Below are 27,348 nucleotides of genomic sequence, written 5' to 3'. Positions count from 1 at the left end.
AATCAGGTTTTACAATACAATTGTTCATCTTAATTCTTGTAATGTTGTTTACATTCTATTAATAATAAAGAAAACCATCAATTAAAATTTCGAAGAAAAAAATACTTATTGTTGTCAAAATAGATCTGTTTTGAAACCGTTTTGAAACAAATTAAACCTTGAGCTTACTTAAAATATATGTACTTTTTATAAATCAAACAAAATACAAATTCAAACTAAAGCCTTATCACATTAACTTAAGATAAAACAACAGAACATGTACATGTCTCAAAGATCTTATTTTCTTGATTATGGAAAAGAACAACAAATGGGACTAGTGTTTTCCAACAATATTTACCTAGAAAGTGTACTCATTGTAGACAATTAAAAAATGAATATTTGTGCTCTATGTTAATTCACGTAGTTAGTGACAAATTTCAATCCAATAGTTTCAATTTAATTCAAAATAACAAAAATTATTTAATAGGAAAATAACTTTCTGCATACCTGCCAACTTTTCAAAATGCTCATGGGGGTTTTGCGTGCAAGATGGCTGTCATGATCCTAAAAAAACTTCAAGGGGGCCTTCAAATACATTTTAATGTTGTTTTTTGGCTTCTTCATACTTTTATAAGCCTAAAATCATTGTTAAATTAATTGTTTTGTTTAAATTGTGGACAAAATTGCTCTTTCAAAATTTCAATTTGGGAGCCTCCATGGGGGAAATCCCCCGCAAATAGTGACAGTTGGCAGGTATGTTTCTGCAAGTTTTTCTTTATACCTTAAATAAGTATTCATTTTGTTTTCTGTTTACAGACTGTTTTGACTAAGTTTACAGAACATACAAAATGTACAAATAACCACACCATGAAAAATTATCAAAAAAAAACATGTTTTCTTCATTAACAAAACATTAAAAAAAACATCTCAGGTTGCATTAAAATTTTAAAATAAAAATTGTAAGAGATTTATTCCTCTTCAAACATCTCGCCGTTGACAGACCATCTCATGTGAAAAGGTTGAGCCTTACACATCATAAGTTCAGGTTTGACTTTATAAACATTAGAATACATTTGCATTACTTGGTATAAGTGATTCACATCTGGTACCCACTCTGTATCTTTTTTATCTGCTATTATTTCTTTTCCTGACAATAAACTTAAAAGTTGCACTAATGAATTTAAATTTGTTTGTGATGTCTGTTTTACCTGTTTTGGTAATATTGTTAATTCTTTAATTGCAGTGTTACTATTTTTAGACTGATTATCAGTACTTTCACTTTGCGAATGTTTTGATTCTAATTTTTCACTTTTAGTCAATTCTGTATTTTTTAGATCAATGTTCACTTGAATTGAACTATTTGTGTTTTTAATATTATCTGATGTTACACTGTCTAAACTTTCTTTTTTATTGTCTAAATTATCTTTTCTAACATCCATATTATTGTTCTTCTTTGGAACATTTTCATCTTTTATATCTCTTTCTTTGCTACTTTTTCTTTTCTCATTATCATTTTTCATATAAATACTATCATCTTTTCCATCTTTAATCTTTTCATCTTTTATATTCTTATTTTCAATTACATTTTTATTTTCTTCAACTATTTTCCCGAACTCATCAATAGTTCCTGTTTCTCCTTTTAATTTTTGACTTTTTTCTTCCTTCTTTTGCTTTAAAATTAACTTTTCTCCAATAATCGTTTCAGTTGAATCGAGTATATCCAACAAAGACAACAGATCTAAATTATCATGCATTCCCTGGAGTATTGCATCATCTTCTTTTTTAGCAGCACTACAACAATACACAGCTGCAGAATCTATTGGATGAGCTTCTGTGGTGAAAAAATATCCTCCTGCATCAATTACACACTCTCCGTTGGGGGTCTGTATAACAGTTCCCGAGCTACCGTTATTGTGAATGAAATTATCTGGGTCAAAGAGAAGATACAAATATTTTGTTGTCTCTGCCAGAAAAAAACTCTCCATCCTGTTTTCAAGAAGGTGGTTATTGACATCTTTAACCTAAGTATAGAAATAAATTTGTGTAAAAGTTATCTACAGAAATAACAACTGCTGCGAATTCTTTTATTTTTATTGTTACACATTTTAGTGGATTGAAGGAAAACTGATTTTTGTGAATATTTGATTTTCATGGTTTTGCAAAAGTCTTATACAAACCATTAGAAAATGTATACTCTGTTGAACTTTTCAATTCATGGTTAAAATGTACCCACAAATCCATCAATATCAATGAAATATTTGGTAAGATGAATTAACACTTCTCTGACTTTTGTAAAAAAAAAAATAAGAAACCTCAGTTAAGATAAATGATTTGGGAATAAATATATATTAATGCTGCAAGTTTTGTTAATTGAACATCGATTTTACATATATTAATATTGGTCATTCAATTTTTCCCAGAGGGGTGGATGGGTTGGTCAGTGAAAAAAACTATGAGAATTACATTGAACTTTTGATTAAAACCAGGTTTAATCCACCATTTTCTACCTAAGAAAATGCATGTACAAATTCAGGAGTATGACAGTTGTCATCCATTCATTTCATGTGTTTTATCATTTGATGTTGCCATTTGATTAGGGACTTTCCGTTTTGTAAAGGGAATGCCTGAAATCTGAAATTTCCTCAGAGTTCAGTATTTTTGTGATTTTACTTTATACAACCTTATTTAATAACATCAATGAAAAACAGCTAAACAGTCCACTTGAGTAAATGAAAATTTTGAATATGTATGTAAACAACAATGTAAAATATAAAAGTTTATAATCCCTGATAGCCATGTGCACAGGAATGGATATATTTAAATCAATTCAATCAATGCTAAAATTTGCTAGTTGCCATGCAAGTATTTATATTTAAAGGAATATTGGTCATTTCATTGTCTGTACACTTAAATGACAATAACATCACATGTATGCCATTGGTTGTATATCTATTGTTCAGGATGTTGTTAAACAATCACTTTTTGGTGTACATTTTTTTTACCCAGAATGCATTGGATTCTGAAATGGCAAATTTGGAAATGCTGATGACTGTCCTGACTGGTCACCCAAACTATCATTTATCTATACATACTGTAGCATATCCACACTTAGTTTTAGTAGATTGTTCTATAGCCTCTATAATATCTACACCTATATCCAGTAGAAAGGGATCTTTTGTTGCTCTATACAGGTACATCACACTTTCTATCAACTCTGAAATAATACATTTAATCAAGTAACAATGCTGTCAAATCATGTTTTACTCATTAATGATTTAACCCAATGATCAGAAACTGCTTCATTTTCCTGAATTCAAGTTTTCCCTTCTGCATTATAATTACATACTGTAAATTCAGAAATCATTTTGAGGATATCATTAATGTGAATAATGCAATTGGGTGACTATCACATAAAATAAGCTGATATATGATGCATATCTGTATGCAGATTTTCCTGATATCGCAAAAATTTTTTTTGCATATATTGACTTACATCTAGAAATTGACAATGAGGGTCGGTTGAAAACAAAACTTTATGACAAAAGAGATGATTTCAGCTTTCCAATTGTGAACTTTCCATTTCTAAGTAGCAACATTCCAGCAGCACCTGCATACGGGGTATATATCTCCCAATTGATACGATATTCCCGTGCTTGCATTTCCTATCATGATTTTCTTAATAGAAGGGTTACTGCTCACAAGGAAGCTATTAAACCAAGGGTTCCAAATGGTGAAGTTGAAATCATCCCTTCGTAAATTTTACGGACGCCATCACATTTGGTTGACCGTTATGGAATAACCGTTTCACAAATGATATCGGATATGTTCCTTACGTCGTAACTACAATCCACTTCCCTTTCATGAATGTGACCTACCGAATTAGACTATTTACCAGATTTGTAATCACATAAGCAACACGACGGGTGCCACATGTGGAGCAGGATCTGCTTACCCCTCCGGAGCACCTGAGATCACCCCTAGTTTTTGGTGGGGTTCATGTTGTTTATTCTTTAGTTTTCTATGTTGTGTCATGTGTACTATTGTTTTTCTGGTTGTCTTTTTCATTTTTAGCCATGGCGTTGTCAGTTTGTTTTAGATTTATGAGTTTGACTGTCCCTTTGGTATCTTTCGTCCCTCTTTTTTTGTCCTTTCTTCAACAATTGCAATAATGAATTTACAGTATTTTTGGCAGAAATGGACCTGTTCAGAAATTCAACTTCTGCTCTTGTAACAGTCTTCACCAATCATTACATCCAAAACGTTAATGTTCTCATATATCAACACTATATAATTTCTTCTTTGTTATTCCTTACACTTTCTATGTTTCATGATTTCTTTCAATACATGAGATATTTTTTAGATCTGTTCAGTTTAGCTGCTCAATTTATTCCAACTATATATATTTCCAAGGTATGTAACATATACATATACACAGTAACAACATTTAAAAGGAAATGATATCTAAGGTATCTGGATTAAAATGTTTATCTGAGGAATGACTGTAATATTATTTTCTGTCCATGAAGAAAAACATAACAAATGTGGTGCAAACTGAATTAACTGTGTAAAACATTATTTAAAAGTGTACACCACATGTTTTAGGTAATCTGTGAATAGACAGAAAAAATATAAGTCACTCCTTATAATTTAATTCTAAATTCCTTTTTTAATGAGTAAATCACATAAAAATTTTGATGACGTCGCTGCAGTCATATGACAAAATTATGTCAATGAGTTAATAGACATAAACATTTCAGCCAATCAAAAGACAAATACATTCTAAAGTAAATTATATTACAAATAAATCCTATCTATTCTAAGAAATGATTTTCTATTGATTCATTAGCACATTACCTGGTCTGAGAGGGTATCCTTCTCTCCCTTTGTGAGCCTCATTTTTAGGAATGTTATAATATTCTGGAGTAAATCCATACTGTTTCCAGACCTGATGGAAATTATGCAATGTCTTCATTGCTTGATCATTGTCACCAAGCATACTCTGAAATAAAATAAAGGATTTTCTTAATACATATTAATATGACTATTCAAACAGGAAATTATAATAGAATTTAGAAATTAATGTGGCTATATTAAAGAAACACAAAGGATATGGGAAAATGTCAATTTTAAAACTGGGATCATATGAACATCCAAATTTTTACAATTAATCCACATTTAAACACATACTTTTTTCAGCAATATTTTACTTTAACAGATTATAGAATGGTATTCAAAGTCAGCTGTAAAAGTTTCCCAATAATTTATGCTCTACTTAAATTCTAAATTTACAGCCTACAACACATGAATTCAGGCATTCCCTTTTCAGTATTAGACTTTTCCCTATAAGTTTATACAAATTTACAACTTTATGAAACAACATTTCACTTCGAAAAATTTCACAGTTTAAAAACAAAAGGCTATGTATTCTATTGAAAACTTTAACTACGCTGTTCTGAAAAAAGTCTGTGTCAACAATCAGTCAGGGGCGTTACTTAAACAAGTAACTTTTTTTAGTTACTTATATAGGTAATTTTTGTTTTTAAAAAATATAAAATTACTCAATAGAGTTATTTTAAATTTCAATAGAAGCAGGGACTAAATGTAGTTTTCATGAACTTTTACATCATTTTATATCATTTATTACATAAATTTAAGAATTTGTAAGAATTGAGAGGAGAATAGACATTAAGGGTTACTTTAAAAATAATGACAAAAATGTTACTTGAATAAGTTATTTTGTACATCTTTGACAGAATTAGTAATAACACTTATTTAAGGAACATATGTAATTGTTTTGGGTTACAAATTATAAATAACTTCAAGTCTTAATTGATTCATAAGTTTCTATCTATTTATATCTGTCTACCTTCAATATTTTAAAGGAAAACGATATTTTAATAGTCCCAAGAGACCAACCTTTGACCAAGAAGCGTTGATATCAAAGATAAGTGTGTCAGAAAAGCAATTAGTGTTTCAGAAGGATTAGACTTTATATTTCATGGGAAAAATAACCAGATGACTGTAAAAATTTGTTAAAACTAGTAAAATTTGTATAATTGGTCACCTATAAAAATAATATTTAGAAAAGTTACTTATATAAGTAATTTTTGAAATAGCCTCGTTTTCAACATCACTTATATAGGTTATTTTAAAAGTTACTTGTTTAAGTAATTCCCCTGACTGACAATAGATGCATCATATCTATATCATGGTATTATTAATAGTCTTGTTGTTTCTGCTCTACTCAATCCTGTCTTATGAAGATTCTGTTTCCAACTCATATCCTATTGTAAACCAAATTTAAATTGCTACAATTCAATGAAAAATACACATAAAAGAAGTATGCAAAGTTCCATTTACCAGTATGCCAGGCCAATATGCATCTAGAGATGTAAACATAGGTAGAGTTATTCCCCCTTTGTTCATGTTTGCCCACATATACCAGTCATCTCTCTTTATATATTTCTTTACAGCTGCATGGTATTCTGAAAAATAAATATGCAATTTGAGTTTATCTATAAAACAAATTTGTATGACATTTCTTTTTTGTTGTTGTTGAATATAAAAGATTAGCATGCATGCCTTGAGTGCCAGAATGTGCAAAATTAGATCCCAATTATCAAACTAAAGTTTTTAAATTTTGTATAATTGCATGCTGCTTCTCTACTGGACACTAAGGAGTAAAAGTTAAATGGTCAACTCAGAGTCAGATACTAGGTGTGTCTGATGTTTTCTGATGGATTGTTACTTTGTGTGAACTAACACAAATAAAATTTGGCTAAGCATTACATAAAATTCATTCAAAGAACATGTGGTTTTGTTATTTTATCACTAGATTCAGAGATCAGCATGAGTAATTTTATATTGAATTGGTCAAAAGGCTTGAAACAAACAAGTATTTTCGTTTGGTTAATAATGAAATCTTAAAATTAAATCTGTTGTTCCAAAACTGTAATACTATTCAGTGTTATGCTTTCTTTTCATATTTTTTTAAAGTAAAACAAATTTCACACTAACCATGAAAATTATCTAGGAGTTCAGGAATGTTAAACATAATGCCTCCTTTGACCAAATATTCAAAGTATGAATCTATTCCTCCACCAATACCAAAATCTAAAGCTGTCCATTTTCCTGTCTTTACATCAACATGGTTTCCTACCTGTAAATATTGTTCAGCAACAAATATATCAATTCCCTGTGTACATACATGCATATTATAAGAAAATGTCATATTTATTTGTACCATCTTTAGAGGCAGGAGGAAATTGTGGCTTGCCAAGACTTTTGATTATTTTATACTGGATGCTCACAAATTCTTGTTTCAATCACTGCAAAATACATGTTTCTTTTTCCAGGAATCATTTCAGATATTTATTTTTTTCCTATGATTAATGCACCCATTGAAAATCCAGACCTGTAGGGTTAACATAGAAAATATTCAAAAACACTTTAAAAGAAAGACATATAATGTTTAATGGGGTAATGGTATTAATGTATCATAGTTGTATACTGAAAATTACCATTCCAATTGGAGAGCGAACATTCCAAAGAGCTCTGAGTGCTCTCATGGCAACTTTTTCAAAAACAGGATCTCCAGTGAGACGACTAAGTGTTCCAAATTCAATAAGAAATGTTCCCACACCAGCAGTACATGTAACAGTTGTCTCCCCTTTAGGTACACCATGTCTTAGGTTAACTGTTCCATAAGGCATGCCAGTCTGTGTATCAAAAGCTAAAATTATAAAGAGTATAAAATAAAGCATGAAATTAGTGTTACATTTGTATTTATAGTGTTATGAAAGGTCAAATTATAAAGTAGGAAATTTCCTACAATTTTAATTTACTTCCTTTTTTTTATCATACATATGTTTATACAAAAACTTTAACATTTTTTCCTGTGATAGTACACAAAGACAAGAATGTGTGTTCAAACACACTAAGCTCAAGATTATTTAAGCTATCACATATCCAACTTTAGTTGTCCTACAAATCTTAAACTCATACCCTAATTTGGCCTATATCTTTTTTAAAGGTCACATCCTAATGAAGAGTGTGTACTAATTTTTTAGTTGATGTGACCACATTGTCATATTAAAATATCACTGAATCATGTAAACAATGAAGGTAAACAAAAGTGGGAAGAAAACTACATGTATAGATCTCTAAACAAATCATTTAATTACTCAAGATCTACTTTACTTTGATATATAAAAATTTATGCAAATACATGTTGTTTACATCATCACCACTTTCACCCATTTCTGGCATCAAAATCCCTATGTTTTGCATTCTGTAACATTCTTTGTAGGTGATACAATAAAATCAAATTCCTAACTCTATTTCTAAAAAACAATATATCAAAAGTTTTAGCAGGGTGTGTTTTTATATGTTTTACAAACTTGTGGGGGCCACAGGTTTGATCTTGAATATATAATATTCAATAAGATATAAAATAAGGATGTTATTTTCCCACTCATCCCTCACATAAAAAATAGTGTTTTCTTTTTACCAGGAAGGATTCTTCTTGCTACATCTTCAGCTAACCTCAACAAAGGTCCTGAACATGGCCATCCTGGTTCTAACTCCATTCCTGTTTTCTTGTACAACAAATGAGCAGACAGTAGTCCACCTAAAACTAAATAGTAAATTTGTTCTTAATAATATGCATTGCAATTGTCACTACAAAAAACATTGAAATTCTGAACATTTTACTTTACACATTAGATGCTATTTTGTATTTCACAGCATGTTTACAGGTACAAAAAAAAATGAACTTATTTTTAATACTGCTCTGCTTTTCCCACCATTTCATGAACTTCTTGAATAAACACTGATTAGAGCTTTCAAAATATCCCTACAACCAAGAACCATTTTTTAGACCCACATTCAATAATTAAACTTCCCCTCCTACCTTCCCACATATATTGTAATGGAATTGACAATAAATGTATTCTTACTTCTGATATTAGTTTCAAATACCGAAGCATTGATGTCTATATCAAAGTTGATCATGTTAGATACTAGCTTGGCAACTCGTTGAAATTCAGTGTAGTTTCCCATGATGGCTAGAGTATCTAAAGCATCTATCAGTGTTAAGGAATAACTGAAATTGAAACAGAAGCATTCAAAATTAGTCAAGACAGAGGAAACAAGAAAGTCATTATATATCATGTATATGTGAAAGCAACATTCAATCATTTTTTGCAATGTTCAAGCTCAAATTTAAAGGGTAAGGGGAAAGGTTTTCAGAGAAGTACACATGCATGACATGAGTACTGTTTCAATTCTATTCTAAAAGTGACAACTTAATCAAGGTTCTTGATATAAATTAAAGTTAGAGAACAGAAGCCAACTTTGGGACATAGGGACGAAAGTACATACAGACAGACAAGGGTAGACCTTAATGCACCCTCCACTACAGCGGCAGCATAACAAAGTAGTTGAATGATCTACATTTTAAATAGCTGGATTTATATTAAGTGGGTTATAAGAGATTTTAGCAGGACAAATAGTTATTTTCACTCACTTAGTCTCATTTATATTGCGAATAAAAATGCAAAGGGCAGCCATTGTTAAGCCTGTTCACTGTATGTTTACTTAAGAAGGTTAACTTTTAATATTTTGTGTGTGTTTGGATGTGTTTTCATTATATTCTTTCCCTCTCATTGAAATCTTTATTCTATTTTATTCATAAGAAAATTTAACATACCTGCCCCAAGTGTCATGACCATCACAAGTCAAAGGTCGAAGTTCATCATAAGGATAAGCATATTTTATGTAGCCATCGTATGCATGGTGAAACATCTTCTCTACCTTGCCTCTGAAAAATGAAAATGAATGTCATGATTGTTAAAAACAATATGAAAATAAGAAGATGTGGAATGAGTGCCAATATGACAACTTTCCACTAAGACTGAATGACGTAGAAGTAATTAAACTATATAGGTCACTGCAAAACCTAGCCTTCATCCTTTGAACAAAACCCCATACTGCACAGCAAACTTTAAAAGGCCTTGAAAATTCTGTTCTCGCTTCCTGCACTGCTTGAAATTCAAGTCATGATGGTACATTGTTAAAGTAAATCACTACATAAAGCTAAACAAAAAAGTTTGTGAGTTTACTGTTACAATGTACATGCTGAAAAAAATAGGTAAGGAAGGTAGGGATTTTTTTCATTTTTGATATTTTATTTCACATTGAGTCTTTGGGAGCAACATTGTGACTTAAACAGTGCAAAATCACAAATGGTGAAAAAAAACCTTTAGGGTAGGGGATAAAAATAAGGTTTAGTAGCTAGTGGTACAGTAAACACACATACTTTTTTGCTTGCCCTAAGAACAAATTGTTCTTGAATTCAAAATACTTAAAAATGAACTGAAACAAATGCAATTTGAACCAACTGACATGACAAAAATTTATTACTGCTGTAAAATATACACCGCCTTCTCCAGCTATATATAGGTCAGATCTACATGTACAAGTCAAATTGATATGTGCCATTATGTGGCATGTTATTAATCATGTTAATAGAAAAACAAAGGATATGAACTATCCATGCAGAGCAAAAAATCACACAAAGGAAAACATATCAGAGTCACAGTGAGGCCTTCAACACCAACCAACCAAACAAAAACTAAAATCGCTACAAGTTACTGGGACTGGTGGGTATAAATATCATGTATATAAGTAATATTGGTCTCACTATAAACGTCAACATGTCAAATTACACTAGACAATATGAAACCGACCATGTGAGGGCCTTTAAAAAGATCCATAATTATCACTGTAAATGGTTTTTTTATGTGCCAAGGGACAAGCTAAGGATGATGTACTTGCTCATGTTGCTCATTTGACTTATTGCATCAACATGATCAAGGCCAGCACATTACCTGCCAACACTCCTGCTCAAATGACAAAATTCCAGAAAACTTCCGCTTGTACCCTCAAGGTAGTATAGAATCTCCTGCTTTCAAATATTTTGTGGATAAACCTGTGTTCATAATTCTCTTGATTTTTCATTATTTCAATAGAAATAAATAATCGGTGATCAATTGAAACCTTTTGTCAGTAGTTTTTACATTGTATGTTTGAGATAAGCTAATGTCAACTCCAACAAGATAAAGGTCTTTGTCTAGACCAAGCATTATTGTAAAAAAAAAAAAAAAAAAAAATGCAAATCGTTATGTTAAGCAGATTTGAATGAAAGATTTTTAATCTTAAAATGACTCAGTCCACTAGTACTTGACAATGAATCTTTTCGCACAAAATGTTCAATTATCTTTTCAATTTCTTCTGGTGATCTTTACGATGCTTGAACATTGTTGAAAGCATGCAAAGTGTGAGACTCCCAGCAAAATCAAAATATAGGAAGTAATGAGTTATGAGACTCAGAGCTGAGGTATTGAAAAAGGCTGAAAAAGAACACATGTATATATTATAAATTATAACAATGAATTGAAAAAATATAGTTTATATATTTACTTGTATTGGTGTTTAAAATATGAGGAAATTGAGAAATGAAAATATGGAATATTTCAAAGAGACAACAACCCTACCAATGGGTCTTCAACGCAGCGAGAAACTCCCCCACCCGAAAGTGGTCCTCAGCTAAATGTAACACCTTAATAAAATTGTGCACTACATTGTAGTATATTGAAAACTGACGTCACAAAAAATATAAATGACCAAAAATTAAAAAACAAAAAACACACAATCAAAAACAAAGACCAGAGGCAGAGGCAGAGGCTACCGACTTTGTACAGGGAAAGGTTAACTTTCTGGTAGTAAGACCCGTCACGGCCAGGCTGGGAAACTGGATAGGCAAATGCTCACATTAAATCTGTATCGATACAGTGTGTTAAATGTCTTCCTTTTTACACCATAACCCATGGTGGTGCTCCTACTAAAGGAGGGAGATATGGAACATACATACATACATGTCTTCTTCTTCTTCTGATATACAGTTACAGCTACATTATTATTGAAGATTACGAACTGTTGCATGCGCGGAGTATATGATTAAAAAATATGAACAAAAATTTATCTTTAACTTAGTAGAATACTTGGTGATATTTACATGAAAGAAAACAACAAGTGATTAAAAAATATGTACATTGTTATTTATAGAATTAAATTATGTTGTGGAGAACAGTTGGTGTCAACTGATCTCTGTAAATTTCAATGGTTTGACTTGCTACCACAACTTGTGGCAACATGTTCCATTGAATGATTGTTTGCGGAAAGAATGACCATTTGTAGCTGTCTTTAGAGGTGGATATTTGCCGAAATGTTTGAGTATGTAATTTTCTTGTTCTAGTATCTGATGGTATGAGGACTAGTGATGGGATTGCAATGAGTCCATGGATGACCTTGTAGAACATGATAAGTCTGGTTTTGAGGCGGCGCTCACTGAGTGAGGGCCATTGTAGTTCATTTAACATGGATGTAACGCTACTGGTGTTGTGGTAATTGTTACATACATATCGGGCCGCACGCCTCTGTACCATTTCTAGCTTATTTTTATAATCTGCTGTGTGTGGATCCCATAGACTACAGGCATATTCGAGTTTTGGTCTCACTATTGATTGGTAAGCACGGGATTTGATACTGGAGTTAGAAATTTTTAAGTTTCGCCTAAGAAAGCCAAGAGATTTATTTGCATTTGATACGATGTTGTTGTAGTGAATGTTCCATTTTAAGTTAGACTGTAGGGTTACGCCAAGATATTTTGCAGATGTTACTAGTTCTAAAGTATGGTTATGAAGGATGTAATCGTGTTTAAATGGTTGTTTTTTTTGTGTGATGGTTAAGATAGTGCATTTTCCAGGATGGAAGGCCATGAGCCAATCAGCCTCCCATTTCGCTGCTGCGTTAAGATCTTTTTGTAAATTTGTGCAGTCTTGTTGACATGTTATTTCTCGGTATATAATACTGTCATCAGCGAAGAGTCGTAGTTTGCTGTGTTCCAGGTATTCTGGAAAATCATTAATGTATATTAAAAAGAGTATAGGCCCAAGGACAGTTCCTTGGGGGACACCTGATGTTACTGGTGCTGTATTTGATGTTATTCCATCTATTACCACTGTTTGCGTACAGGCGCACAAATGTGGCGTGGTTAAACATGTTTTGTGAAATCTCAATCCCCCCTTTACCTCAAGCCAATGTGGAATATAGAAACACATAGCAATACACAAAAGAAAACTTAGTTCAAACTCAGGTCAAAAGAAAATGAATGAACAGGTACATTTTGTACTTAAAAAATTATGAGGAATATTATTCCCATAAGAGTGGAAAAACACATGCACATAGGGTTTTTAAGTAACCTGTATTTTAGGATGTCATCTTTTGAGTATGCTTTGCCCAAATGAGAGCCTGCCAATTCGAATAAAGCAACAAAAACTATTATTACTGCCACATATTGACATTTCATGGGGGCTGCCATTGCGTCTCGTACTACGCGAGATTTGTATAATTGAACTTCCTTTTCCGGTCTGTCGTAAATAAGTGCAGCAAGTGAGTGAAATCTTTAAATGAATCGGTTAAAATCTTGTCTAATTTTCGTCATCATAATGAAATGATTAGCTACAAATAAAAAATGAAATGCAGGAAATCTTTTGTCTTGTCCAAATTGTCGCAGATCATCTCGAATTGCGTACAGTTTAAACTTGAACTGTGCACAAGTTCGTTTTTCATAGATGCAGGTTGCATATCTCCATTATTTGCAATGCATGACAAACGAAACACTACCATTATTCACACACACACTCACACAGGGTTTATTGGTAACGGTGTTCGAATGCTCCAATGTCAAGTCTTCCTATGAACTTTAACTAGGTACGGAAAGTGATTTTTTTTAAATCAACTGATCTAAGAAAACTTAATCTCATTTTAAGGGCATTGTGAAGACATTTTCAAAACAGTTTCACTTTTATCAATACACATAATAACAACGAAGAAATAGCAAATTTTCAAAATGGAAATTTTTTACTATTCTGGAAAAACTGTTTCCTCTCTTTAAAAAATAATAAAATATATTATTTTAATCATTTGGGTTATAGTTTTGTTTATATTGCTTCTTTTACATCTTGTTAGTCAATTTCAATCCTCCATATTAAGTTTTTTGGTTAAAGTAGAAGCATAAAGCATGAAAATGGCAACCACTCTCATGAAATTCTATCGTCCAAAGTCACATAACATGACAATAACTTTTATATATTCCTTTTTTCAGAGCATCAGTTGGTATATTGAAAATGTAAAGTAAAACTTATAAACATTTGAATGTAAAGAAACAAAATATTAATATGAATATTACTCTTTATATATGTTCAATTGTGTGTGTGTATAAAAAAGAAGATGTGGTATGATTGCCAATGAGACAACTCTCCACAAGAGACCAAATGACACAGAAATTAATAACTATAGGTCACCGTATGGCCTTCAACAATGAGCAAAGCCCATACCGCATAGTCAGCTATAAAAGGCCCCGTAATGACAAATGTAAAACAATTCAAACGAGAAAACTAACGGCTTAATTTATGTACAAAAAATGAACGAAAAACAAATATTTAACATATCAACAAACGACAACCACTGAATTACAGGCTCCTGACTTTGGACAGGCACATACATACAGAACGTGGTGGGGTTAAACATGTTAGCGGGTGCCCAATTCTTCCCCTGACCTGTCACAGTACAACATAAGAACGAACTATAAAAATCAGTTGTACCATGAGAGACAAGAATTGTTTTGAAATATGTCATCTGTCTTTGTATAGTTTTAGAATGTTCCCTTTTCATTAATATTCTATTTTAATGAAATATTCTTATTCTTATATAACACTAGAACACACCCGTGATATCACGGGTCCGTGACTGAATTAAAGTATATAACTATGCGCAAGCCTTATTTTAGTATTAGTATTGTCATCTGACAAAGTCATGCCGATTAAAAGATATACAGTTTTTCTCTGCTTTCAAGTCTTTCTGTTTGAACCCGTCGAACTGAAACAATAAAATTAATTTTTTGGAAAACAAAAGGTCCTGGAATGGAGTATTTTTTAATCAACAGCATTGTCCTATATAAGTTATAAATAAAGTTGAATTCTTTTCTTCGCTGTTTTACGTCATGCGTACTAACAAATTGAAAACTGTACCTATACGCCTTATTTTTAGTATTTGTATTGTTATCTTAGAAAGTCTTACTGATTAAAATACTACATATAGGTAACAATTTGACAATTTAGTAGTGTCAACCCTGTGGTTATGACCCGTGTATATAGCATATTAATCCTGAATACAACGTTTGGTGGTGCGCCTGTCAGATGCGGAACGTACAGATAAGGTAATAGGTAACAGGTGAATATACTTTTGGTATCGGTAGCGGACTCGACCCGGAACTTCTTAATTATTGGCAACATTAATTACGTGGAAAACAAAAGGGCCTGGAATGGTGTAATTTTTAATCTACACCTTTGTACTATATTAGCTATATATAAAGTTGAATTCTGTGATTCGTCGTTTTTACGTGATGACGGCTGACAAATTGGACCTCGTAATTTTAGTATTATAGATGTATAGTAAATGCTTATGAATAAAAATAAACAACAAGCTTTTAACAATTTTTCTACAGGACTAAAATACCTGTTGCACTGAAAAACAATGAAAATAATATAACATTATTTTTTATTCGAGAAATTTCAAAAAAAATAGTTATGTCAGATCACTGTAAATACTTGTACATGTATGTATAAAAGTAAAGTAAATTCATATCTGTATATCAGTTACAATATTTATACAGTGAAATCTGTAAACCAATCTCATTCAGGACTGAAGTTCAAAATGCATTGAATGTGAATATCATTGGAAGTGAACTGCCACTACTGCATGGATTCCTATGTATGTTTTTAGTTGAACATGTTGAAAATACATATATTTTAAACCACATTATTCAGTATCCTTACTATCTCGTGTGCAATGGCAAGTGGTTGAACTATCTTTAAATCGCAATAAACTGGCTGTATCATGCAATAAAAAAACTTATCACCGCTGATTTCCAATCAAAACTAAACCAAAAGTTGTCCATGCAAGGGAAATAACTCTGTATACTCAAAAAGGAGGGTAATTTATAAAAATTAATTTTTATATGAACACAGCTATCTAGATTTATTTATTGGACCTAATTATTTAATTAATATATTAAACTTAATAAAAAAATACATTTTATGGCTGTATAAAGTTCCCTTGTATTTTTTTGAAACGAATGTAACTTTCAAACCCTTGTTTGTACCTCAAATATTTCATCGTATTCCCGAAAATTATAATATACAAAATCATTTATATTCATATAATATCTATCAAAAGCAATCAGAACCTTCTGAGACTTAACAAGTTGATAGAAGGCTGTAATCGGAGGTCACCCAAAGATTTTATTTTTACACACATCTGGGAACAATTATTTAGGGTAATTTGGAGTTATCTCCCATTGGTTTGCCATACCTACTTTAACTGTTGTGCCAGAAGCAGGACCTTGTTTTTTCGAATGTATTTTAATGCCTGACACCATGACACTGTTAAATAATTTCTGGTGAATTGGTTGCATAGTCTTCATATATACACGTACAGTTTCATACAGCAGGAGTAAATAACGGTTGGCAAGATAGTTACAAATAAATTGTCTGGATATGGTGCGGAACTGTAGCTTAGTACCTAAGATTTGGTTAAAGACCTACAGATCCGCAGCTAGGTATTGTGTTTCTCAAATATGGTTGCCTATGGACTATACACCTTATCGCTAATTGTCCGCCATTACTGGATATCACACAGGTTCCCTCAAAATTTTTACGTCACACTCGAAAAGTGATTGTTGTATGCGTCAAAAGTTCAAGTGACCAGACTAGCGATAAGGTGTATTGACATGTGCAGAAGGACCCAAGAGTAAAAAGAGAGGTTCTGCAGCTGAAATGTGGTATGAGTGCCATTACTGGATATAACAGAAGTTTCTAAACCTCAACTTATATCAACATAATCATGATGAAAAATATAATTGTCGAAAGAATAAAATAATGACTTCCTTCCTTATAAAAGTAAAAGTGGTTGTATGACGTCAATCATTCAAGTTCCCCACATCCTTAAATAGTGATACTGTAGACATGGCCAGAAAATGACAAAATGTAAACGCTGGGTCACACTGCATGTAGGCCACTTCAGTTATTTCACTTTTTCAGTCATTTTAATTGAATAACATGAAAAAGGGTTGCGACTTCACGAAAAAATATAATGAATGTAAGTTATACTGAACAGCTGATACTGATGTGTATGACATTACAAGTTTTCTTATTCATTAAAATGTATGTGAAAAGAGCTGCAGAATTTTTAGATGGAGGTGAAAGAACTGTTTTATCTTTTACCTTCACATACATGTACAGGTACATGTTTTCGTATATGTTATTTTTACTATATATGTATGTTTCTTGTTTCTAAAAATAAATTTACATGTACATATTTCAGGATGTTGATGCCCAAGAAGAACAGAGTTACAATTTTTGAATATCTTTTCAAAGAAGGTGTTCTTGTAGCTAAGAAAGATTTTGGTGCCCCAAAGCATCCAGATATTGATGTTCCAAATCTTCAAGTTATTAAAGCATTGACAGTGAGTACACATGTACACATACCAACTATCGTGTATTTATATAGTACTTGCACTCTGCATTATCCTATGAATGATAAGAGGTTGGGTATATGTCAATGATTCATAAGAGATAGAGAGACATCCAAGAATACATCATCCAATCGAAACTAAAAGCTTGACAAAATGTACATACTTCTACAGTGAGATCAAATAGGCCTTCACATTTTGTAACTGGATGCAAATGGGTTCAGGTTGCACTAGTCCAATGGCAATGAGATTATTACTACAAAAGGTTTTTGGGCATCTATTCCACTTACTGTTGCAAGTTGGATTTCATCAAATTACATTATTAGCTCACCTGGCCTAAAAGGCCATGTGAGCTTTTCTCATAACTTGGCGTCCGTCGTCGTCGTTAACAATTTTTCAAACATCTTCTCCTCTGAAACTACTGAATGGATTTGAATGAAACTTAGCATGATTGTTCCCTAGATTATCCTGCACAAAGTGTGTGCTTCAATTTTTGATCCGTCAAAAAACATGGCCGCCGTTACTTAAAATAGAACATAGGGGTCAAATGCAGTTTTTGGCTTATATCTCAAAAACGAAAGCATTTAGAGCAAATCTGACAAGGGGTAAAAATGTTCATTAGGTCAAGATGTATCAGCCCTGAAATTTCAGATGAATCAAACAAACCATTGTTGGGTTGCTGCCACTTAATTGGTAATTTTAAGGAAATTTTGCAGTTTTTGGTCATTATCTTGAATATTATTATAGATAAAGATAAACTGTAAACAGCAAAAATGATCAGCAAAGTAAGATCTACAAATAAGTTAATATGACCAAAATTGTCAATTGACTCCTTAAGGGGTTATTGTCCTTTAATGACAATTTTTCACAATTTGTTCATCATATTTGCTAACTTTAAAAAATCTTCTCCTCTGAAACTACTGAATGGATTTGAATGAAACTTAGCATGATTGTTCCTTAGATTATCCTGCACAAAGTGTGTGCTTCGATTTTTGATACGTCAAAAAACATGGCCGCCGTTACTTAAAATAGAACATAGGGGTCAAATGCAGTTTTTGGCTTATATCTCAAAAACGAAAGCATTTAGAGCAAATCTGACAGGGGTAAAAATGTTCATTAGGTCAAGATCTCTCAGCCCTGAAATTTTCAGATGAATCAAACAAACCATTGTTGGGTTGCTGCCACTTAATTGGTAATTTTAAGGAAATTTTGCAGTTTTTGGTCATTATCTTGAATATTATTATAGATAAAGATAAACTGTAAACAGCAAAAATGATCAGCAAAGTAAGATCTACAAATAAGTTAATATGACCAAAATTGTCAATTGACTCCTTAAGGGGTTATTGTCCTTTAATGACAATTTTTCACAATTTGTTCATCATATTTGCTAACTTTAAAAAATCTTCTCCTCTGAAACTACTGAATGGATTTGAATGAAACTTAGCATGATTGTTCCTTAGATTATCCTGCACAAAGTGTGTGCTTCGATTTTTGATCCGTCAAAAATTATGGCCGCCGTTACTTAAAATAGAACATAGGGGTCAAATGCAGTTTTTTGGCTTATATCTCAAAAACTCCAGCACTTAGAGCAAATCTGACATGGTGTTAAAATGTTCATTAGATCAAGATCTATCAGCCCTGAAATTTTCAGATGAATCAAACAAACCATTGTTGGGTTGCAGCCACTTAATTGGTAATTTTAAGGAAATTTTGCAGTTTTTGGTCATTATCTTGAATATTATTATAGATAAAGATAAACTGTAAACAGCAAAGTAAGATCTACAAATAAGTTAATATGACCAAAATTGTCAATTGATCCCTTAAGGGGTTATTGTCCTTTAATGACAATTTTTCACAATTTGTTCATCCTATTTGCTAACTTTAAAAAATCTTCTCCTCTAAAACCACTAAACCAAATTCAACCAAACTTCAACTGAATGATCAGTAGGGTGTATAAAATAAAGTTTGTGCTTTATTTTTTTTTTCGTCAAAAAACATGGCCGTCATGGCTAAAAATAGAACACAGGGTAAAATGCAGTTTTTGGCTTATATCTCAAAAACTCCAGCATTTAGAGCAAATAAGTCAAGAAGTTAAAGTATTTATTAGGTCAAGGTCTACCTGTCCTGAAATTTTCAGCCGAATTGGGTAACTGGTTTTTCAGGTATAATGCCCCTGAATTGATGATTTTAAAGAAATTTTGCAGTTTTTGGTTATTATCTTGAATATTATTATAGATACAGATAAACTGTTAATAGCAAAAATGTTATGCAAAGTAAGATCAACAAATAAGTCAATTTGACCAAAATTGTCAATTGACCCCTTAAGGAGTTATTGCCCTGTAAAGACTTTTTTCACAATTTGTTCATCATGTTGACTTACTTTAAAAAATCTTCTCCTTTGAAACTGCTGTATCAATTTCAGCCAAACTTAGGCTAAATGAGTTTCAGAGTATATAGTATAAATTTTATATTTCATTTCCTTGTATGTCAGAAACATAGCTCCTATGGCTAAAATAGAACATAGGAGAAAATGATTTTTTTTTTTTGCTTTTGAAGAAAATAGGACGATTCAAAGAACATTTAAATAAATTGAAAAGCCAAAATAATCATTAATGAGAGATTTAACCAAAAACATTAAGGTGAGCGATTCAGGCTCTTGAGAGCCTCTTGTTATAGTAATTGATGATTTCATGATATTTTTACTATTACCGATTTAATTATGATAACATTGATTTAATCAAAAGTTTTGAGGAAAACATATTTCTGCAGATTATTTGGTGAAAATGTAATCAATGACAATCAATTACCAACCACTGATGCAGTATTTGGAATGACCTACAAAATACACTTGTCAAAGACCTGGACCGTCACATGCCTTCTTAAATATTCTGTTAGAGAGAAATGAGCTATGGGGAAATGCATCACATGCCATTAGGCCTAAAAAAAAAATATGTGTTTCCGGTAACATCATTTTGAAAAATAGGGTCGGTAGGTCGGAATTCTTTTTTTTTTTTTTTTTTTTTTTTTTTTTTGACATCGTAAATGAAATCCGGAAAATTATCATTGTTTTTCGAAGTCCGGATCCGTAGTTAGTTTCAAAAACCGGAAGTGTGCCATTTGCAATTTTTTTGAAGCACCTGCTGTGCAAATTTCTTGGATTTTAACCTATTTGGAATACCTTTTGACATTAATAAAATGTTTTACTGGCTTTCTATGCAAGTAGAAGCAAGAGAGAAAAAATATTATGTCATCTATCAGAAGCCTGTGTCAAAAACGGGGTCGGTTGATACAATTTTTTTTTTTTTTTTTTGAAGATCCAATAAAAAAGTTAGGGTCGGGGCTAAAAAATAGGGTCGGTCGGGTTACCGGAAACATCGATCTTTTTTTTCTCGGCCTTAACACAATATATTAATAAAGGTGAAAAATAACTGAATTCCCTTTCAACACATGTGCATGTACAAATTTGTGTCTTTCTATTCACACATTTAATGTTAATTCTATCTTTTCTAGTCTTTAAAATCACAAGGATATGTCCGAGAACAATTTGCTTGGCGTCATTTTTACTGGTACTTGACAAATGAAGGGATTGAGTATTTGAGGAATTACCTCCACCTCCCAGCTGAGATTGTACCAGCAACACTGAAAAGACAGACACGCCAAGAAGCACCAAGGCCAAGACCTAAAGGTATGAGATATGTGTAAAATTTGTTTGAATATTATAATTATTAAAAGTGTAAATGAATAAAAGAACAGTGAAATTCCATGGTACTAGAAAATACCAAGTTTGTAGTTACATAAACATGCAGGAGAGTGACACATGACATCCTGACCAAAAGAAAAACGTAAAAAATGCAATTAATGAAACCCCAATTAATTGGCCTAACAGAAAACTTTAGATTTTTTTTAGATTTTTCACCATATCTAAAACCCGAATGGAACAAGTTAAGCAATCCCTTCTCTATATTGTTGAGGGGCTTCTGATAAAATATTTCTGTTTACGGTTACCTGACCGACCCTATTTTGAGCGCCAACCCTTAAGCTGGGGTCACACATTCACGATTTTTACTGCCGTCCTTGACAGGACCATTCCCGATTAAAATTTGTCAAAAATCTGATCAAGATCCTGTGAATCGTGGATGGAAATTCGATTTGTATCTTTCGCCAGGTAAAATTCGACCGAGTCTGGCACGACTGCGTCCCGATTCTACCGAATGTAATCCGACAGAGATCAGATAGTGAACTGACGCTGACGGAAGTTATCCGTTCGAAAACTGTCGGCATAATCGGGATGATCAGGTACTGTCGGAACGTAATCCTATCACGGTCCGCTCTATCGCATTGCAAACGGCTTTGTCTGGTCTCAGTCGTATTGTATTCTGTTATTGTCGGGACTTCTCCAGATCATTCCCGTTCCACAGGACACCGTCCCGAATACACAGAACATTGTTAGGAATTCGATCCGATACAGCAGAATCTGTCACGACATAGGCACGATTGTAATCCGACTAGACAAAATCGGCTGAGTTTCCCCGAATGTTACGGGACGCACCTAACTGTCGGGGTGCTTTGCCGAACTATTCGGACCCTTCCCGACCAGTAGGAATCTGTTACGAACTAAAACGACTGTGTTCAGACAATAATAGGACATTCCAGATAATTGAGGATACTAATCCGACTTTTTCACTTTTCGTGTCGTATCGCTGTCTGATCTCAAACGGGAGCAATAATCGGCAATGTGTGAACCCCGCATAAGCCATTTAATTTCCGTCAGAAAGTGAAAAATAAACTGAACCCATGTTAAAAGTGAAGATAGTGTTGCTTGATACATCCCAATGTTCATAATCATGAATATGATAGCTGTTTTCAGGAAATTGACGACTCGTGTGATGAAATAAACATTTGCCCCCAATTTTTTCCAATCCTGAAAAATACAGGTAAACTCGGCCCATGGACAACTCAGACCACAGCAAGACGGACCACACAACTCAAAATCATGGCCCCAATAGAAATAAAATGTAAATACCGACCTACCTACCCTATTTATTTTGATGATGTAACCTTTAACAGACATATTTTTTTTGGCCTAATAAATAGAATTGCAAAATGAATCAACATGAAAAGTTTGTTTACAAGGCTTTGAATTGATGTCATCTTCCCCTTTTCTTCTCCCTGAAAAATTAATTGAATTTAGCAAAATTATGCTTGAATATGATGCAGTCTTCTGATTTATTTTTACTTAAACATAATTTGTGATGTTTTTAAGGACAATAATTGACACAAATTTCATTCAAATTATTAATCACATTTTTATCATATTTAGTTTTATATATCAAAATTGGCCTGAGCCTTTAGTCCCTAGCCCTATACCAGAGTCTAGCAAGAATTAATTCAGGCTAATTAAATTTTGTTTACTCACATTTATGAAGAAAAAATGTATTAGGAACTGTTCTGGATCAAAGAGGTCAAAATGTATTATTTTATGACCTATAAATAACTTGATCCTTTTGCAACATGAATTACCTGCACATTTTTGATACTGTATGATTATACTATGATTATTTTTTTCAGGACCAGATGGACCTTCTAGAACTCCAGGTGGTGGTGCTGACCGTGCTGAATACAGAAGAGCCGCTCCAGGTAAGTGTATTGGTCATGTGATATTGGGATATCCTTCTGTCCTAGACATCACTAAATACAAATCACCTTTGATATTGTTTGCTGACATTTAGCTAAAAGTTTTGTTCCCTAGTGCTGATAAAAGTATCTTTCAACAGAATCTTTTTATTTAGCAAAATATTGGTATTCATGAAATAAATACATCTCACATTTTATTGAAATTTGGATTTGTCATTTACCCGAGAGTTTTTTTAATCTGATACATCTTAAAAAAACATTCAATTCTATATACAGGTGTACAGATATTTTTCACCTTGGATAAATCTGGTAAAAGTAATACTCTGCTCTGTTCCTTAGGTGGAGTTTGATTTGTTTATCAAAGTATATTTATAGTCAAAAGTTTTATCATTGCAGGGTTAATTTGCAGATGTCAATTTTGTTGGGTCCCACTTTGATATTTATTGTTTTCCATGTAGCTATTTTATGGGCGTAGGCTTATTTTCTCCAACACTTGTGTTAAAATCTGTCCCTGTAATGACTGTTTCCTTGCAAAGAGCTTAAAATTCAAAACTTCAATGTCAGTAGATTTGTTATGTTGACATGGGCCAGTAGTATTTTTATGATCATCGCAGATGGCTTCTTTGGTTCTGATGAGATGATTTGAGAGGGAGAAAAAGTTCATCTGTTTTCGAGATAGGAGTCCGTTTTATCTTGAGAAATAAGAAATTAATTATATTTCAATTCAGGAATTGTTGATAAAATATAAGGGGGATAGGTTTTACTTTTATTTAGATCATCTTGAAATACTCAATTGTTACCCATTTAAATATTAATAAAGTTGAATATATCATCCCAATATATTTCTTTTACTTGAAATTGGTATGTTTGTATTTTGATTTTCCATGGTTTGCATGGTAACAGAATTTTAATCATCATGATCATGGTGATATATAAGTAAACTTCAGAATTTATTGAAATACAATAGTTGTTAAAAAATTGTTCTATTTTGAATTTGAATAGATATCAAACTGAAGATTTGCTGAGTTGAATATAAATTTAATTTATGTACCATCAAAGAATAAGCTAAGTTTCCATACAATGAATTTAAAATCTATTTTACTACTCAATTCATAAATTTTCTTTGCTATAAGATATGTTGTAAGATTTGAATTCTTAAGATTTGAAGTAAACATGGTAAAAGAGTAAACTTATAATTAATTGAGTTTACATACAATGATTTTTCAAATTGTGTATTAGATGTCTTTTAATATTAAAATATCTCCCTACTTAAAGTCTTTATCAAAATTTAATGATGACATTTTTAATTACAGGTGGTGGTGATGATAAGAAGGCTGATGTAGGAGCCCCAGCAGATGGCAAATTCCAATTTGTAAGTTCACACTATCAATCACATGGCTTTTTTTCTTTAAACATGCAGGCTAGTTATAATTTACTACAAAAAAATAGAGCTTTTCAGAAATTGTTACGTATCATTGTCTGTTACCTGTAAACAAATCCAGTAATCATGTTTGTAAGTGGTAAGATTAAGAAAAGAATTGTATTATCATTTTTATACGCCTGTTTACGGGATGTATTATGGTTTACCGTTGTCTGTCTGTCCGTTGTCAACATGTTGATATTAACTCAAAATCTCTTTATCCAATTTGCTTAAAACTTTGAATTGTTAAGATCTATTAACGTGAGCTCCCTTTCAATTTTTATAATTTTATATTTCTGAGTTGCAGGGTTTTATTCTTCAAAAAAAGTGGTGGATTTTCCAGTTTTTCAGACAAAACCTCAAAATTCTTATGAAGCTTTGGTGAATTGTTTTTATGCCCTATTTATAGGCATTGTGTTTTCTGGTCAGTGCGTCCATTCATTTATTCAACCGTCTGTCCTGCTACAGGTTAAAGTTTTTGGGCGAGATAGTTTTTGATGAAGTTTCAGTCAACTTGAAACTTGGTACACATGTTTTATGATATGATCTTTTTGATTTTAATGCCAAATTAGAAATTTCCCAACTCAAAAATGCTGTCAGCAGTTCTCATGAAACTTTGGTGAATTGTTTATATCTTTTGATGTAAGCTCGCTTTTGATTTTCATATATTTCTAATATGACATAGAGAATTAATAAAACTTTTTTCTTTGAAAATGTGACAGGCGTATCATGCGCTCATGGTGCAGCTGTTTATTCAATTTGAGCTGTCCTTATATTCTTGTGTGTTTTATTTCAGCTTTAGAAATATAACATAAAAGTATTCTGAGTATAGAGTTTAGAAAATGCTTTCCATGTCGTATTATTTGTATAAAAGATTTTAGTACAGACGTATCAAAGTAAAACATTGAGAGTGATAGATTTTTCATATCCAAACGTGTTAAATTATGAATTCCTATGAATTTATGCAGCCTGTAGTTTGTTTATTTACTGATTATAAATTGTTCTTTCTTTATTTTTCAGAGAGGTGGATTTGGAAGAGGAAAGCCATCACAACCCCCACAGTAGTGATATGGACATTGAACATTTTGGGGGGAAATAAAAAAAAAAAAAAGAAATAACATACATGTCTTTGTTTTGTTCAGTGTTAAGCTACAAACAACAAATTTTTTAGAAGTTTTCTGGACCCCCTTCCAAGTTTACCACAACTCCTAAATATTGGGACAGTTAAATTTGTTCTTTCTCTGCAAGAGAATGGAACAAAACTAATTATACATGCAGGTATATTTATGAAAGGCAATACTATGCCCCTGCCTTAATAGAAGGGGCATTTAGTTTTACCCTTGTCTGTCTCTACGTAGACTCGAAAATTGGATTCTGTTCTCAACTAAATGTGAATGCATATTACCACAAAACACAGATCAAATTTAGATTTTAGTGGGGCCACTTTAACCGTTCTAGAGTTAATCCCCTTAACAAATAGAAAAAAATGCTGAATTTTTGTTTCTGTTCACCCAACTCAAGATAGCCTCAACCAAATGTTTTGAAACTTATACAATATGAGTATTTATACCACAAAATATAGATCAAGTTCAAATTTTGGTGGTGTCACTTTAGATGCTCTGAAGAGTTGTACCCCTTTACAAATTGAAAAATTGCTGAATTTTTCGTTTCTGTTCTGTAACTTAAGTTTGCCTCAGCCAAATGTTATAAATCTTATACACAATACTAATTACCTCAAAACTTAGATCAAGTTCAATTTGGGTAGCGTCACTTTATCTGTTCTGAGGTTTTGTACCTACATAACATTATATGTTATGCAATCAGGGGCATCATCTGTGTCTCATGCTGCTCTCATGGACACATTTCCCATTTATTTTCAACTAGATCATTCCTATTTTAGAGAGGAAACAATAAGTAGGCCTTATTTAGTCCTACTTGAAGATATTGACTTGATATTGGTTATATAGATTACACCATGACAAGTTATAGATCAAGTTAACATTTTGTTCCAGTACAATAAGTTTTTAGCAGGTAGGGAATTGTGCAATACTAAAGTCACAGAATGCTTGTTCCTTTTAAGAATATGATTGATGAACCAGACTACATTTGACAAATTATAAAAGAAATTTCGAAATTGGCAAAAATGAATAATATAAAAAACATTTTCTGATAAAAATCATGTGTTTTCTGTTTATAAGTCAAGTACTCCTTTCCAACTGGCAAAAGTGGAATAAAACCAATGGATGAACTTTTCTAGAAACACTGGAAATGCACTACCAAACTTGTAACCTTGAAAAATTCAAAGAATAAAGCAGTTGTCATAGTTGGTTCCAATAGTTTCTTGATAAGAATGAAAAAAGTTATTCTTTCTATTGTATATTTGAGTTTCTGGAAGATCAATGGCGGCAACTGTGGGCCATAAAAAAGAACTGGAAGATTTAACTAATGGGTTCATTGACTGAATGTTTTGCATTATGTAAATGTTGAAGTTTGTAATTGTTTAAATTTGAGATGAACAACTAATGTTAAGTCTGGTATGCAGTTATATTTTAAGTTTGTTAGTGTAAAGCAATCTATTACTAATCACCCCACTTTTTCACCAACTCGACCCACTTTCGCCACACTTTTGTTTACGAACTCACCCCACTTGTGAAAAGGATAA

At 32.2% G+C, this 27,348-nt stretch overlaps 2 protein-coding genes across 3 annotated transcripts; one reads left to right on the top strand and one right to left on the bottom strand.

Annotated features, from left to right (window-relative positions):
• Nucleotides 1–932: 932 nt before the first annotated feature.
• LOC143083197 (ER degradation-enhancing alpha-mannosidase-like protein 2) lies at nt 933–13,452 on the bottom strand. 2 transcript variants are annotated; one of them, XM_076259444.1, is made up of 10 exons: nt 13,302–13,452; nt 9,689–9,799; nt 8,937–9,082; nt 8,489–8,614; nt 7,500–7,711; nt 6,997–7,138; nt 6,340–6,464; nt 4,834–4,978; nt 3,072–3,193; nt 933–2,000 (listed from the first exon to the last, which is right to left on the bottom strand). In XM_076259444.1, exons 1-10 carry the CDS (start codon nt 13,418–13,420, stop codon nt 948–950), a joined length of 2,301 nt encoding a protein of 766 aa, XP_076115559.1. In that variant the 5' UTR covers nt 13,421–13,452; the 3' UTR covers nt 933–947. The 2 variants fall into 2 exon arrangements, with proteins under 2 accessions (XP_076115559.1, XP_076115560.1); XM_076259445.1 differs by lacking the exons at nt 8,937–9,082; nt 13,302–13,452 and having other exon boundaries at nt 9,689–9,793.
• Nucleotides 13,405–25,857, top strand: LOC143083198 (small ribosomal subunit protein eS10-like). The gene is made up of 6 exons (XM_076259446.1): nt 13,405–13,491; nt 17,485–17,626; nt 21,143–21,317; nt 23,201–23,269; nt 24,580–24,638; nt 25,707–25,857. The coding sequence occupies exons 2-6, from the start codon at nt 17,486–17,488 to the stop codon at nt 25,749–25,751; spliced, it is 489 nt and encodes a 162-aa protein (XP_076115561.1). The 5' UTR covers nt 13,405–13,491; nt 17,485; the 3' UTR covers nt 25,752–25,857.
• The last annotated feature ends 1,491 nt before the right edge of the window (nt 25,858–27,348 follow it).

Source organism: Mytilus galloprovincialis, chromosome 7 (assembly GCF_965363235.1).
Source record: "Mytilus galloprovincialis chromosome 7, xbMytGall1.hap1.1, whole genome shotgun sequence".
Lineage (NCBI taxonomy): Eukaryota > Metazoa > Mollusca > Bivalvia > Mytilida > Mytilidae > Mytilus > Mytilus galloprovincialis.
This window is presented reverse-complemented; position numbering and strand designations above follow the sequence as displayed.

What these genes read in the sequence shown, in the direction of transcription:
- LOC143083197 (XM_076259444.1), bottom strand. Translation starts at nt 13,420, where the DNA reads ATGGCAGCCCCCATGAAATGTCAATATGTGGCAGTAATAATAGTTTTT. An exon ending in CATATTGGCCTGGCATACTG is followed by an intron (nt 4,979 to 6,339) that starts GTAAATGGAACT and finishes ATTTTATTTCAG; the next exon opens with AGTATGCTTGGTGACAATGA. An exon ending in AGGATACCCTCTCAGACCAG is followed by an intron (nt 3,194 to 4,833) that starts GTAATGTGCTAA and finishes GTATTATTTCAG; the next exon opens with AGTTGATAGAAAGTGTGATG.
- LOC143083198 (XM_076259446.1), top strand. Translation starts at nt 17,486, where the DNA reads ATGTTGATGCCCAAGAAGAACAGAGTTACAATTTTTGAATATCTTTTC. An exon ending in ACCAAGGCCAAGACCTAAAG is followed by an intron (nt 21,318 to 23,200) that starts GTATGAGATATG and finishes TATTTTTTTCAG; the next exon opens with GACCAGATGGACCTTCTAGA. An exon ending in ATACAGAAGAGCCGCTCCAG is followed by an intron (nt 23,270 to 24,579) that starts GTAAGTGTATTG and finishes TTTTAATTACAG; the next exon opens with GTGGTGGTGATGATAAGAAG.